At 46.0% G+C, this 13,911-nt stretch overlaps 1 protein-coding gene across 1 annotated transcript in view; it reads right to left on the reverse strand.

Annotated features, from left to right (window-relative positions):
• LOC147122965 (protein transport protein Sec24D-like) overlaps positions 1-13,911 on the reverse strand; it is a 293,437-nt gene that overhangs the window by 265,652 nt on the left and 13,874 nt on the right. The window contains exon 2 of the mRNA XM_085962791.1: positions 910-1,110. Within this exon, the coding sequence (XP_085818917.1) occupies positions 910-1,060 (151 nt within the window). The 5' untranslated portion in view covers positions 1,061-1,110. The remainder of the gene's footprint in view (positions 1-909; positions 1,111-13,911) is intronic.

Raw genomic sequence — 13,911 nt, forward strand, 5'->3', positions numbered from 1 at the left:
AATTACGTTGATTTCCTGACAGAACTGCAATGTAATGGAAGCCAAACTGCTGGCTCCCTGCTCACCCCTGTTGCTTCTGAGATCTGCCAGAAGACAGATCAGGCAGACTCTCAGAAAGTGTATCTAAATCTCAAGCAATCAATTGACATCAATTTACACATCATGATTAATCTACCGCTTAATCGCAACCACCAAACATACTGCTCTTCAGATAGACCAAGGTAAATCACCTTTGGCCTAAAAATCCTGAATAAGTAACTTCTAAATTGTCAATTCTTCTGCCTCAGACCCATTGTTCCTTGTATTCTTCCTCAGGGGAACAACAGCTCTCCCATCAGATATGATGCTAAATTGCAACAAAGTGGATGGAGATTTCTTTGTGATTTCTGAATACGGTCAGGGCAGCAACTAGATTCTAAAGTCAGCAGTAAACACCCCTTAATAATAATGAGCTAGAACTAGATTCTGAATTTCCTCTTCAGTTACGCTAATGAATTGAAGCAACTAGTAAAGGTGGAATTGGTGGATTTGTGGTGGGAGTCACCCTCCTGGCAGTCCTACCTCTTTGAATTACTTAACAATGGAAGGGTGGAGGTGGAAAAAGTGCCCAATTACCCCCAATGGAATTTCTCAAACTGAAAAAAAAATAGGGGCAGAACTCCAGCAGAACCAGGTCCCTCCCAAAATTTTGGCCTCACCCTTCCCCCTCGCCCCCCCCCCCCCGCCCCCGCCCCATTTCCTCCCCCCGCCCCCCCCCTACCCTCCAGACTTAAGTCTTCTATCTGCTCTCTCAGGCTCAGGAATTTCAGGGCCTGCGTGTTCCATTGTTACTAGCCTGGTCACTCAGGGGGGACGGGGACAGGACATAATTTAAAACTTTTTTCAAGACTATTTCTCTAAACACATTACCTGTTTGAGCTGCAGAATATGGTTGACCTGTTCCACCATAATGGCCATAATGAGGCTGTGAAGTAGTTGAACCAAAGCCAGTAGGATATCCTCCCATTCCAGGCTGAGCTTGAGAATAAGGCGGTGTTGCAACATAACCTTGTTGACTCATGTTTGTTTAGAATATGCTTATTCCTTCGATAACCGAAATCCTTGGGAAGCCTAGTTGGGGAGGGTGGGAAATACAAAGTTATATTTTAACAGGTTACAGGACAATCCAGATCCTGTCACTCTGAAACCTCAAATCTGCCCTTGGTGTACTGTCTGGACAATTTCTGACAGCAGCACAATCACTGTTATATCCTGCCAACTGCTCTTGAATTGTCAAAAGCAAAGATCCTCGCACGTATTAAAATGCACGTTTGGAGTACTAAAGCAACACTTCAGATTTTTAGACCAGTCAAGGGGCACCTTGCAATGTACCCCAGAGATGGTTGACAAAGTTGTAGCAGTATGCTGCACAATATTGCCATGGACAGAGGCATCGCCATAGGCTTGAATGAGGAACACCTCAAAAGGTATGGGAAGCCAGGTGCACCATTGTGTGTAGAAGCCACCAACAGAAGACCAGGCACCAATGACAAGGAGACAGTTCCATGAGCATCTGATAGCCCACTTCTTCCAGTCAGCTCTGGAGTCAGACATAATTCTTTTCCATTAAACATATTTACAATCACAGAAATGAGATTTTCTTCAGTTACTTGGATATGCACTTGAAGTGCCTACAGGGCTATGGACCAAGAGCTGGAAAGTGGGATTAGGCTGGATAGCTCTTTTTCAGCCGGCACAGATACAATGGGCCAAATGGCCTCCTTCTGTGCCATAAATTTCTATGATTCTAAGATTTCTTTGCAAAGACTGCATATGTTCCGTCACCTCTACTTTTACACATCTGACACTGGTGTCAGCTGTGGCTCAGTTGGTAGCACTCTCACCTCTGGGTCAGAAGATTGTGGGTTCAAGGCTCAATACAGGGACTTGAGCACAAAAATCTAGGTAGACACTCCAGTGCAGTCCTGAGGGAGTGCTGCATAGTCAGAGGTGCTGTCTTTCAGATGAGACGGTAAATCAAGGCCCCCATCTGTTCTCTGGTGAACATAAAAGATCCCATGGCACTATTTCGAAGAAGAGCAGTGGAGTTATCCCTGGTGTCCTGGACAATATTGATCACTATAACAGATTATCAGGTCTTTATCACATTGGTGTTTGTGGGAAATTGCTGTGCGCAAATTGGTTGCCGCGTTTCCTACATTACAACAGTGACTACACTTCAAAAAGTACTTAATTGGCTGTAAGCGCTTTGGGAAAGGTGCTATATAAATGCAAGTCTTCCTTTTATCTTTTTCTTTTCTGCACATTGAAAGGAAGATGGAGAGCAAGATACATTCAAAGTCGATCAATTTTATTAAGTGTATACTAGTAAAGGTGCTGCATGTGTTTCACTTGTATTTGCATCTTGCAACTCCTGGACTTCCATGTGCTGCTTTTCTACATTCTTTACTAATATGCTCCATTATTTGAAGGAACTGTAGTGGTGGGTGATTGATTAGCTAGCTGGCATGCGGCACGGGATGCGGAAGGCCCACTAACTGTGGGGTCGATTTTCCTTAAGTTGTCGGGAAGGAGGCGGGACTACAACTTTCGGGTTTTAGTCCCGCCTACATCGACGTCCGGCCAATCCGCGCGATTTTCCCTTGATTGACCTTGTTGAGCCCGCCCAGCGGGCTCAGCAGGCCAATTAAGGGCCACCCGGCAACAGGTGACGTCACCGACTGAAACTTCATCTGTCAAGACGTTTGAAGCTGTCAAACACTGAGTCTTACTTCTAACCTGAGTCCTTCTACACAGACTCAGTTAGAACTCTCACCGGCAATGAAAGCTGAAGGCTGTCACTTTTGACAGATCGCAGCCATTTTGCTTTCAGTGCCGGCTGAGTGATGGACTCCCGAAACCTAGAGGAAGAAAGGCTGTTAAGGTAAGTACAGGTAATTTAAACTTCTTTACACACTTTAGACACACCAAACACACTTACCTTTGCACTTATGCACCCATCACTCACCTGAACACTGACATCGCGACCCCTCCAAGTCCTTCAACCCGACGGCTCTAACCTGGCGTGGTTTGGAGCCATCGGGAATCCCACACGACATCCCTCAAAATAGGGATTAGGCTAAAAACTGCCTGTTAACTACCTGTTAACAGGCAGTTAATTGGCACTAATCCCTTCCCGCCTCGGGTCGGCGGGTCCTAGTGCGGGGCGGGTACCCGCCTCCTGTGAAACTTACGTGGAGGCAGGTTTTGGGCGGGATGGTATCGGGACCCCCGAATTCGGGATTTCCCCACCCCCACACGCCTGAAACCCCGCCTGACTGCTCCAGGAAAATCTACCCCAGTATGTACAGAAAACCTCGATGGAACTGCATCAATGCTGGGCCTTCCTTTGCTGCACTCACTTTGGGCTCATTACGTTCACAGCTGCCTGTGGCCACGGATGCAGAATTTGGTGATGCCCCAAACCTATTAATAACGTAATTCACAACTGGCTCCAGTCGTGCCACTGCTGAAAGGCATTTGCTGCAATTTTGCTGACCTCGGCGGATCATGGGCGACGTCAGCAGCGGATCCCGACCCTGCTGCTGTCTCCATCCCGGCCTCTGAAATAATTTTCCCAAGATTGGGCTTGTTAAGCACACCCAGCGCATTTCCCGGGCCAATTAGAGGAAGTGGGTCTGATGACGTCATTTGATGACGCGTCATCAGCCGTTTTCCTTAAAGGGAACATGCCCAAATTAAGTTTGACATTTGTGCTGTCAGTGTTCTACAGCAATGAGGTGCTGCAAACACTGACAAGCACTGCACAGATGTGCAGGGCAACACCCAGGCTCTCCAATGATTCCCTTCATATGCTCATGGAGGGAGTCACAGCACACAGGGAGGTCCTCTTCCCTTCCCATGGGTGGAAGAGACATCCCTAGGAGATCAACACAGCCTGGTTACACACTGCACAGGAGGGCACAAGCAGGAATGTCGTCAGGAAAACCTGGCTGCAGTGGCGCAAAAGTTTCAATGATCTCAGTAGATCACCAAAAGTTAGTACAAAGCCACACTCAACCTCATCCTGCTATGCCTCTCCTCACATCCCCATCACTCTGCCTTCCCTACCCTACTCCTGCACATCCTTACTCACACCAACTTACCTTGTACCTTCACCCATCCCTCTCTAGCTACATTAGCACATCCCCCTCTCACTAGCCACCCCTCACACTCACCCTCATCCTAGTGCAATCATACCAACTAACAACACACAAGGGTAGCCACTTGGGTGTTTTACGCAATGATCATGTAAAGTTTCTGTTAATGTGGTGTCAAATATTGAAACCTTTATTTTCAACACTTTGCATTCTTGGGCAGATTTGTGTGCACCTTTGGAAGTGGCTTAGTGAGTTGCAGTGAATGGTGAGACATAATGGTACCTCCGCAATGGTGATGAGTGTGAAAGGAATAGCTTGGGTATTGTAAGGATTCTTTATAGTGTTGGTGAGGGGTGGTGCCAACCTGGTGCATCATGTGGCAGCCAGGGTGTACCGCGTCAAGTAAAGTAAATCTGGCCATGGTGAGGCCAATCCTGGCCTCCCAGGCAGCAATGTGGTCAGGTGCTGATACCCTGTGTCCTGTGCAGCATCAGTTGATTGCAGAGAAGGTTGGTGTTGTTGGTGCTGCTGCTGTGTCTGGTGATGCTGGTTTTGGGGCTGATTGTGGTGGGATTCCGAGGACCAAGGTGAGAAGAGTTTCAAGATGATGGAATAGATGGCAGGTGAAGTAGAGATGACAGAAGCGATCTGTCAATGGTGGGCGAGGTAATGAGGTCAGACTGGAGGGAGATTTGTGTAAAGACTTGCAGCATCCTGAATCTGTAGTGGAAATGCAGTTTAGAGAAGCTAGTGGTTAAGGGAACATACTTCAATCAGCTGAGAGCTTTGACTTGACATTTGAAGCTGTCAACTCATCAGCTGATTCAATGGCCACTAACTTCCCGCCTCAGCTTCACAGATGAGGTCTAGGCACAGCGGGAAACCAATGGGCGACCTGACAAATCCAAAAAGCTGGGAAAAAACCATGATAAGTTGCTGTAAACAAGCCACTAATGATTTTAATTGCCTCCCCCACTGCTGCGTGTCAGATGTGCTCAGCCCTGACAGACCCAACATTTTGTAAAGGCGCTTGGTGGAGGGTTCACAGCGGGGTCCCGACCCACTGGGGGAAAAAAAACCACTGTCCCACTCATTCCGCCACTGATTACACCTGCTGACCCCCCCCAGAATCCAGCCCATTGTTAAAGCTCTGGATTTTTCTAACACTTTTCCTTAAGTAAAGGGATTGATGACAGTTTTCAAAATGAAACCTGAATCTTACAGAACACATAAATTCCCACGAAGTCGTGTGTCAATCCAGATGACAGAAAATGTCACCCATTAGACCAAAGGCTAAACTAATGTTATCGATTTACTTATAAATAAAATGATGTACAGAAGTAAAAACACATAGGTAAACTACCTCAGAGCATAATACTTGCTTGAGAGAACGGGCATCAGCGCACAAGCAGTTAATAACACTCAACAATAAACTTGTAAAAACAATGGCTTAGAAATTGAGCCACTTACCGCCACGAGTTATCGCCGCGATCCAGTCAAATTCTCTGGCGCGGGACTCGGCGGCCGTCATTTTGGTGAGGGCCTTAACGCTGCCGATAGCAGCGCTAGCCCTGGAGATGCAAATATGGAGAGCATGACATCACTTAAAGTCACCTCAGCAAACTTCGACCTTAGCGCCTGTGCCTAAACTCGCCATGAAAACCCAGCGTTCAGCGGGCTGACGGAGATGCTGTCAGCAGCTCTTAAAAGGACACACACATCTTTCGGGTAAGTTTGCTTTTAAGCTTTTGGACTGGATTTTTATTATTTTGTTGAAGTAGTGGCTTGGCGCAATACAGGCTAAAAGTGTTTCAAGTGTGCAGGGAGTGCTGCTGGGCACTTGAAAGGCCTCAGATGGTAAAAGAAGGCCTCTGAGAAGACAGAAAATGCTGGAAATACTCAGCAGGTCAGGCAGCATCTGTGATTGACAGAAACAAGTTCACGTCTCTGGTCGAGATGCTGCCTGAGCTGCTGAGTATTTCCAGCATTTTCTGCTGGCATTTCAAATTTATAGCATCCGCTCGCAGAGGGAAGAGGTAGATGCAGAAGCGGAAGACGCAGAAGAGGAGGAAGCAGAAGGAAGGATGCAAACCAGACAGGCCCTTTCTGGTCGGGATATCCGGGATGGAATGATCCACTTGCAGTACCAGTGACCACAATCCCAATTCCCCTTTCCACATTTGTCCCACACCTTACCATCCCTCTGTTACTGACCATCACAGCGTCCTCTTGGCCACAATGCTGAAATAAAAGCAAACTTTCCAATTCAACTTTATACATCTAATCCATCCAATATGACATCAATAAATCAACTAATCACTCTTATGCATTCTTTTAGTGACTGTCTTGTGTGTGCCTTTGCCTATCCTACTGATGTCACACAGTGCTACCCCAGTGGCTGCAGCATGGCTGGTGGAAGGCTGCTGACTTTCAGTGGGGGACACTGCAAATGGCCTTGTTGGTCAACCTTGAGGAGCTGGTGGCTGGGAGTGTGAAATCGAGTGACGGTGTTTCTTCTTCTTCACTCTCCTCTCCCTCTTCTTGGTCAACCGCTGGCTGGGCAGGCTGCATTTCTTGGGTGTGCGAAATGAGGAAGGCACAGGGGTGGAGTTGTGGTGAGGGGAGGGCGGGTAAGCAAGAGGTGCATGCCAGAAGGAGGATAACGTATGAGGATACCAGCATCTTGTATCCTTTCAGTCCCGCTGCTGGCCAAGGGCTCAGCCATGCCCCTGCCAAAAATGGTAGGCACTGTTTTGTCCAAGGGGGTGAGGTGAAGCTAGGAATGAGGTGTGTGCCTTGTGTTTGGTACAGATTGTTGGTAGGTGAGTGATTGGGAGGGGAGTCATGCATTGAGAAGTGTGTGAGGGTAGTGGTGCAGTTGGTAGGAGACGGCTTTTGAAGATGCATTCACTGAACTTGAGCAGAGGTCTGAGGTCATGAAGCTTCTTTAGGCACTGGAGCCAGGTGGTGGGGGCGACAATGCTGGCAGCAACAGCCTTGGTGAACTGGTCCCATATCATTCTTTCTGGAGGGCATCCTGGCCCCTGTAGGTAGAGGACCTCTCTTGCAGTGCTTATCCCATGCACAAAGCTGGAGTGCTGCTTGCAAGACCCTGGGTGCCCCTTCCCTGGCTTGTTGAGCCATTTGTGTTAGTGCTGAACCACTTTTCCCATTTTTTTAGGTGCGGAAGGGAATTCAGCTTTAAGAGCTGAGGACTCCCATTTGGAAATTCTTTTTAATGTTTTTTTTTTTCAGAAGGCAGTTGCGCACTAAGGGCTAAAAACTGCATATTTTTACATCATTTTTATATTTTTCATTTCAGAAGGCCTATTAAAAAACCAACATTGCTTTCTGAAATGACAGCCTTGCTTTCAGAAGGTTGTTGTAGCTGCAACTACACTTCGGCCACGCTACATCGGGGCCTGCTGTCAGGACCAATGCCACCAGGATGGCGTTGCACACTGAGTTAAGCTAATGTTAATTAGTCCCCAGAGCCAATTTTTCGATCCTGCCAGCTCCACCATTTTCGGCGGTCATTAACACCCAGCCATGGGAGCACTGGCAGCTTTTCTGGTGGTCACTAATTTCTAGGCCAATAACTTGCCTTTATATAGCACCTTTAACATAGAAAAATATCCCATTCTGTTTCACAGTGGCATAATCAAACAAAAATGGACACCATGTCAAAGAAAAAGACATTAGGAGGCATGATTAAAAGCCTCATCAAAGGGGTGGCGTTTAAAGAAATCCTTAAAGAGAGGGAGGTGGTGAGGCAGAGGAGCTTAGGGATGGAGTCCAGAGCTTGGGGCCTAGACCTTGGGATTTGACTCACGGCTGTCAATGGTGGTATGAAAATTGGGGCAGGCGGGGCAGTGGTCGCAAACAGGACAGTCAGAGGAATGAGAGTTCGGTGGGGAGGGGATGTAGGGCTGGAGGAGATAGGAAGGCCATGAAGGGATTTAAACATGAGGATGAGAATTTTAAATTTGAGATATTGGAAGACTGAAAGCCAATGTAGGCCTGCAAGGATATGGATGATGGTTAAGGGGGACTTGTTGCGGGATAAGATCCAGACAGCAGAGTTTTGGATGGGCTGAAGTTCATGGAGAGTGAGGAGTTGGAGGCCTGCCAGGAGAGTATTGGAATAGTCGAGTCTGGAAGGGACAAAGGCAATCATGACAGTTTCAGCGACAGAAGGGCTGAGGCAGGAGCAGAGGTGGGTGACGTTACGGATGTGGAAGTAGGTGCTCTTTGTGATGGAGAGTATATGGGGTCAGAAGCTCAGCTCAGGGTTGAATAGACTACTGAGATTGCGATTGGTCTGGTTCAACCTGAGACAGTGGCTAGGGAGTAAAGGATAGTGTACAATGACAGGCTAAATGGCTTGGCATAAGCATAGAGTGTAATAGGATAGTTAGCATAGAATGTGAAGGAACAAAGTGAGTACATGCAATGGAGCACAAAGAACTAGTTGAACTTAGCTGACAGGGAGATTGAGATAAAACAGCTGGTGTAAAGGGACAGGTAACTCTTTAAGTATAATCAAATAGATAAGTGTTAGACTTGGCTAGAATGAGTGTTAGATCATTTTAGAATTAGGTTTAGATAAGAAGAACAATGAGACGAAATAGTGCCTGAGTTAGTCAAGTAAATACAACATTATGTAGAAAAATACTGAGCGATAAATTCAGTATAACAAGGAAAAGATTGCAGGATTCAGCAGCCTTGGAGACTAGTTTAGATAAGAATTGGAGCCCCCCACATCACACAATTTTGCGCCAAAACCAGTCACGTGACATCTGCTGAGTCAAGATGAGTGACAATTATAGGCAAAGAAACTGTGCAAGTAGGTGTGTTTCAAGAAGATATAAATATGGTATGAAACCTTTAGTTAGTCCAACTCAGCATTAGGAACAGCCTGAATTGGTGATGCTCTTAGCCCCCGATGAGACTCCTGCGGGTGAGTGTATAGACGAATCGCTTGCTTGTATTACTCAAGTTGATCTGACTCCTGGGTCTCAAGCCTTTATTCATGGAGTCACTAAAACAACAGAAAAGAGGTGGAATCGGTGGCAGGGCTATGAAGTTTGTGGCAGCAGCCGAAAATGATGGGTTCAGTCTTCCCAATGTTAATTGGAGGAAATTGCAGCTCATCCAAGACTGAATATCAGAAAAGCAATCTGACAACACAGAGGCAATGTGGAGGTGGAGGAGAGGTAGAACTGGGTATCATCAGCATATCATGTGGAACCTGACCCCATGTCTGTAGATAATGTCTCCAAGGGGCATCATGTAGATGAAGAATATAAGGGGGCCAAGGAAAGATCCTTGAGGGACTGCACAGAAAATTATGTGGGGGGTGGAAAGAGAAGCCATTGCTGAAGATGCTCTGGCTACAATCAGATAGTTAAGAGTGGAACCAAGTCATGGCAATCCCACTGAGCTGGACAATGGAGGAAGGATGGTATGGTTGACTGTTCAAAGGCTGCAGAGAGGTTGAGAAGAAATAATGCACCATGGTCACATTCACAGGGGATGTCATTTTTGACTTTAGTTAGAGCCGTTTCAGTGCTGTAGCAGGGATGAATACCTGATTGAAGAGATTCAAACATGGAGTTGCACGAAAGATAGGTGACAACATGTTCAAGAACTTTGGAGAGGAAAGGAAGGTTGGAGATGGGACGGTAAGGCTAGAGCAGCTGAGGGTGAGTTTTTTGAGGAAGGGAGTGATGATGGCACTTTTGAAAGTGAGATAGACAGTAACTGAGGAAAGGGAATCATTTACAATATCAGCTAGCATGGGGCTCAGAAAGAAAGTTGGGTGGTCAGCAGTTTAGTAGGAATGGGGTCAAGGGAGCAGGAGGAAGGTCTAATGGACAAGCTGACCTCAGAGAAGATAGAAGAGAAATGAGAGAAAGATGTGGGTTCAGGGCTGGGGCAGAGAGCAGCTTGGGGGAAGTTTTTTTATCTGCTTGCAGAAGGTCAGACATAACAGGCAGTAGCTGATGCAGATCAGGCAGGTTCACTTCATCCAAGACCACTGACTCCTTACAGGGAGGCATTGGAGATTCTGGGGCTAAAAGCTATAGACAGAGTGGGGAAGGGTGAGATCTGATGCCTCCACCAAGCTCATGGCTAGTATCATCCTTTGTTTTTCATTCTTTATCTCATTATGCACTCACTCATTCACTCTCTCACATGCAGGCGTATACTGCAGCATAACAAAGTAGAAAGTTTTGCCATACAAGCTCTGTTTCAAGGGATGTTTTACTGCCAACAGTTTAAAATATGTTCTTCTGCTCCACTAGGTACTCAACGGAGGCAGTGGCAAAGTCCTATATCCAGACTCAACCAAGCACCCTTTTCTACACAGGCATACACAAACACAAGATATGTTACGCCATGAGGTCAATTAATGAATTGCAGGAAGAAAAACTTGAAGCACAAGTGAGGAGAAATAAGTGCAGGCAGAATTGGATGGACAGCTGGAGGACTCCTTCAACTGCTGAGCCCAGGGATTTGGATCTCATAGGGTTGGTTTGGCAGCTCAGCATCAGTTTCACTGCAGTGTATGCAGTCATTTGAAAGTTTATCAAGTAGCCTTCACAATTGGGAATGTCTATAAAGGAGTCCAAAACATTTGCGTCTGCAGGGCTGCATGCTCACTTGACTGAGCTGCAACCATGGGGAGCATGGTCATTCTAGGGCTCTCTACAGCATAGCTCCTTGGTTGAGATTCAAAACTCAGGCAAAGCTTCCATAACAAATGCATTAACTTGGGCTCTAGAAGCCTTGGGCTCTAGCCTACAGCACTCTGTCTTATCTGGATCCAGCATGCTGGGGAATCATATTGAGACAGACGCAACATTCGGCTTCAACAACTGCACTGCTGCCCAGCAATCTGCTTCCACCCATCTCTGAGCATGCTGAGGGAATGTGGAGCAACAGGAGAATGGAAGGAGCTAGAACCAATAGTGGAAATGTCACTCAAGGCAAAGCCACATCTGTATTTGCATTGTTTCTCCCCTCAAATGATTCTAGATCTGGAAAAAAGTGTGCAGGTCCAGGCAACCACCACAAAATTACACATGGTGCTTGTAGCTCTGGGGCCATCTACTGACTCAGTACAATGAGATACTGGGCCACACCCATCCCTGGTAGAAGCCACTAACATTCAACTCACTTCCTGCTGCTGAGGACACTTAGTAGGTGGTTAGGAGCTAAAACATACACACTATATACACTGTCATAAAAAGGAAGCCATGGGGAAAAACATACTGAATTCATCTGCACTATACACACTGTTGGGGTGAATACAATTTGGATTAACTGGTATTCTAATGTGTCATGAGAGCTTATTTGGGACGAGGCAAATAAGATGGTTATGGAAAGGTGCAATGGTTTTCACTGGCCCCTCCATCCTTGCAAACTAGTGCCCCATCTCCAACCTCCCTTTCCTCTCCAAAGTCTTTGAACTTGTTGTCACCTCCCAAATCCATGCCCATCTTTCTCGGAACTCCATGTTTGAATCTCTCCAATCAAGTTTCCGCCCCTGCCACAGTACCGAAACAGCTCTTCTCAAAGTCACAAATTACATCATCTGTGACTGTGACAAAGGTAAACTATCCCTCCTTGTCCTTCTCAACCTGTCTGCAGCCTTTGACATGGTTGACCATTACAACATCCTCCAACGTGCCTCCACCATCGTCCAGCCGGGTGAGACTGCACTCGCCTAGTTCCATTCTTATCTATCTAATCATAGTCAGAGAATCACCTGCAATGGCTTCTCTTCCCACTCCTGCACTGTTACCTTTGGTGTCCCCCTCCTATTTCTCATCTACATGCTACCCCTCGGCGACATCATCTGAAAACACAGCATCAGTTTCCACCTGTACACTGACAACACCTAGCTCTACCTCACCACTACCTCTCTCGACTCCTCCACTATCTCTAAATTGTCAGACTGCTTATCCAACATCCAGTACTGGATCAGCAGAAATTTTCTCCAATTAAATATTGGGAAGACCGAAGCCATTGTCTTCAGTCCCCGACACAAACTCCGTCCCCTAGCCACCGACTCCATCCCTCTCCCTGGCAACTGTTTGAGGCTGAACCAGACTGTTTGCAGCCTTGGTGTCATATTTGACCCCAAAATGAGCTTCCGACCACAAATCCGTGCCATCACTAAGACCGCCTATTTCCACCTCTGGAAAATCACCCGCCTCTGCCCCTGCCTCAGCTCATCTGCTAATGAAACCCTCATCCATGCCTTTGTTATCTCTAGACTTGACTATTCCAATGCACTCCTGGCCGGTCTCCCACATTCTGCCCTCCATAAACTTGAGGTCATCCAAAACTCTGCTGACCTTATCCTAACTCGCACCAAGTCCTATTCACCCATCACCCCTGTGCTCGCTGACCTACACTGGCTCCCAGTTAAGCAACGCCTCAATTTTAAAATTCTCATCCTTGTTTTCAAATCCCTCCATGGCCTCGCTCCTCACTAACTGTGTAATCTCCTCCAGCCCCACAACCCTCTGAGATATCTGCACTCCTCTAATTCTGGCCTCTTGATCATCCCTGATTTTAATCGCTCACTATTGGTGGCTGTACCTTCAGCTGCGAAGGCCTGAAGCTCTGGAATTCCCTCTCTAATCCTCTCCAACTCTCTTTTCTCCTGTAAGATGCCCCTTCAAACCTACCTCTTCTGCCCTAATATCTCCTTATGTGGCTCGGTGTCAAATTTTGTTTTATAACACTTCTGCAAAGCGCCTTGGGATGTTTTACTAAGTTAAAGGCGCTATATAAATACCAATTTTGTTGAACATTAAGGTTGATGGCATTGGCAAGGATACAGTTTTTTTGCCAGGGTATTGTACGCATTTGCAAATTACTGTCATACATTGGATGGTACAGGCATCTGAATAAAATCGTTGTTCATTGTAGCCACTGCATGATCCATTCCAAAGGCCGTTTGCAGCACAGTTGTACAAGGTGCAGCAGGCCACAATAATCTGAGAAACCTTGGCTGTGCTGTAAGGCAAGACCTCTCCGATGGATTGAGGCATCTGAACCTTTGTTTCAGCAATCCAATGGTCTGCTCTGCTAAGCTTCTGGTATCTGTATATGTCTCATTTTGGACTGGGAGATTCAAAACAGCTCAAGTCGTAAAGGCAATGAATGTCTACAGTGTATCCAGGACAGTTTTCTGAAACAATTAGAACCGATAAGGGAACAGCCCATACTAGATTTAGTAATGAGTAATGAGCCAGAATTAATTAATTATCTAACAGTATGGGAGCATCTTGCAAACAGTGACCGTAACAGGATAGAGTTTGACATTAAGTTTGAGAAGGAAAAAGATCACACATAAACCAATATTTTAAACTTAAGTAAAACTGACTTTGAAGAAATGAGATGTAAGCTGACAAGTTAAATTGGGCTAAGCTGTTAAACCTACAACAAAACAATGGGAGGTATTCAAAGAAGTATTTAGTACAATATAAGACCAATACATAACCCATAAGAGGAAGAGTTCCACTTGTATAGTTTAACAACCATGATCAGCATATGAGGTAAAATGGAATTCAATGCAGGAAGTGGTTTACACAAATGCCAAGAAAAGTGGTAATCCAGTGGACTGGAAGAAATATAGAAAACAACAAAGGGACACAAAGAAAATATTAAGAGCTGCAAAAAGGAATCTGAGAAAAAACTTTCAAGTAATATAAAGGCGAATAGTAAAAGTTTTAAAGGTAGATTAAGAGTAAGA

This window comes from Somniosus microcephalus, chromosome 2 (genome assembly GCF_052327205.1).
Source record: "Somniosus microcephalus isolate GS21.2 chromosome 2, FLI_Smic_1.0, whole genome shotgun sequence".
NCBI classification, from domain to species: domain Eukaryota; kingdom Metazoa; phylum Chordata; class Chondrichthyes; order Squaliformes; family Somniosidae; genus Somniosus; species Somniosus microcephalus.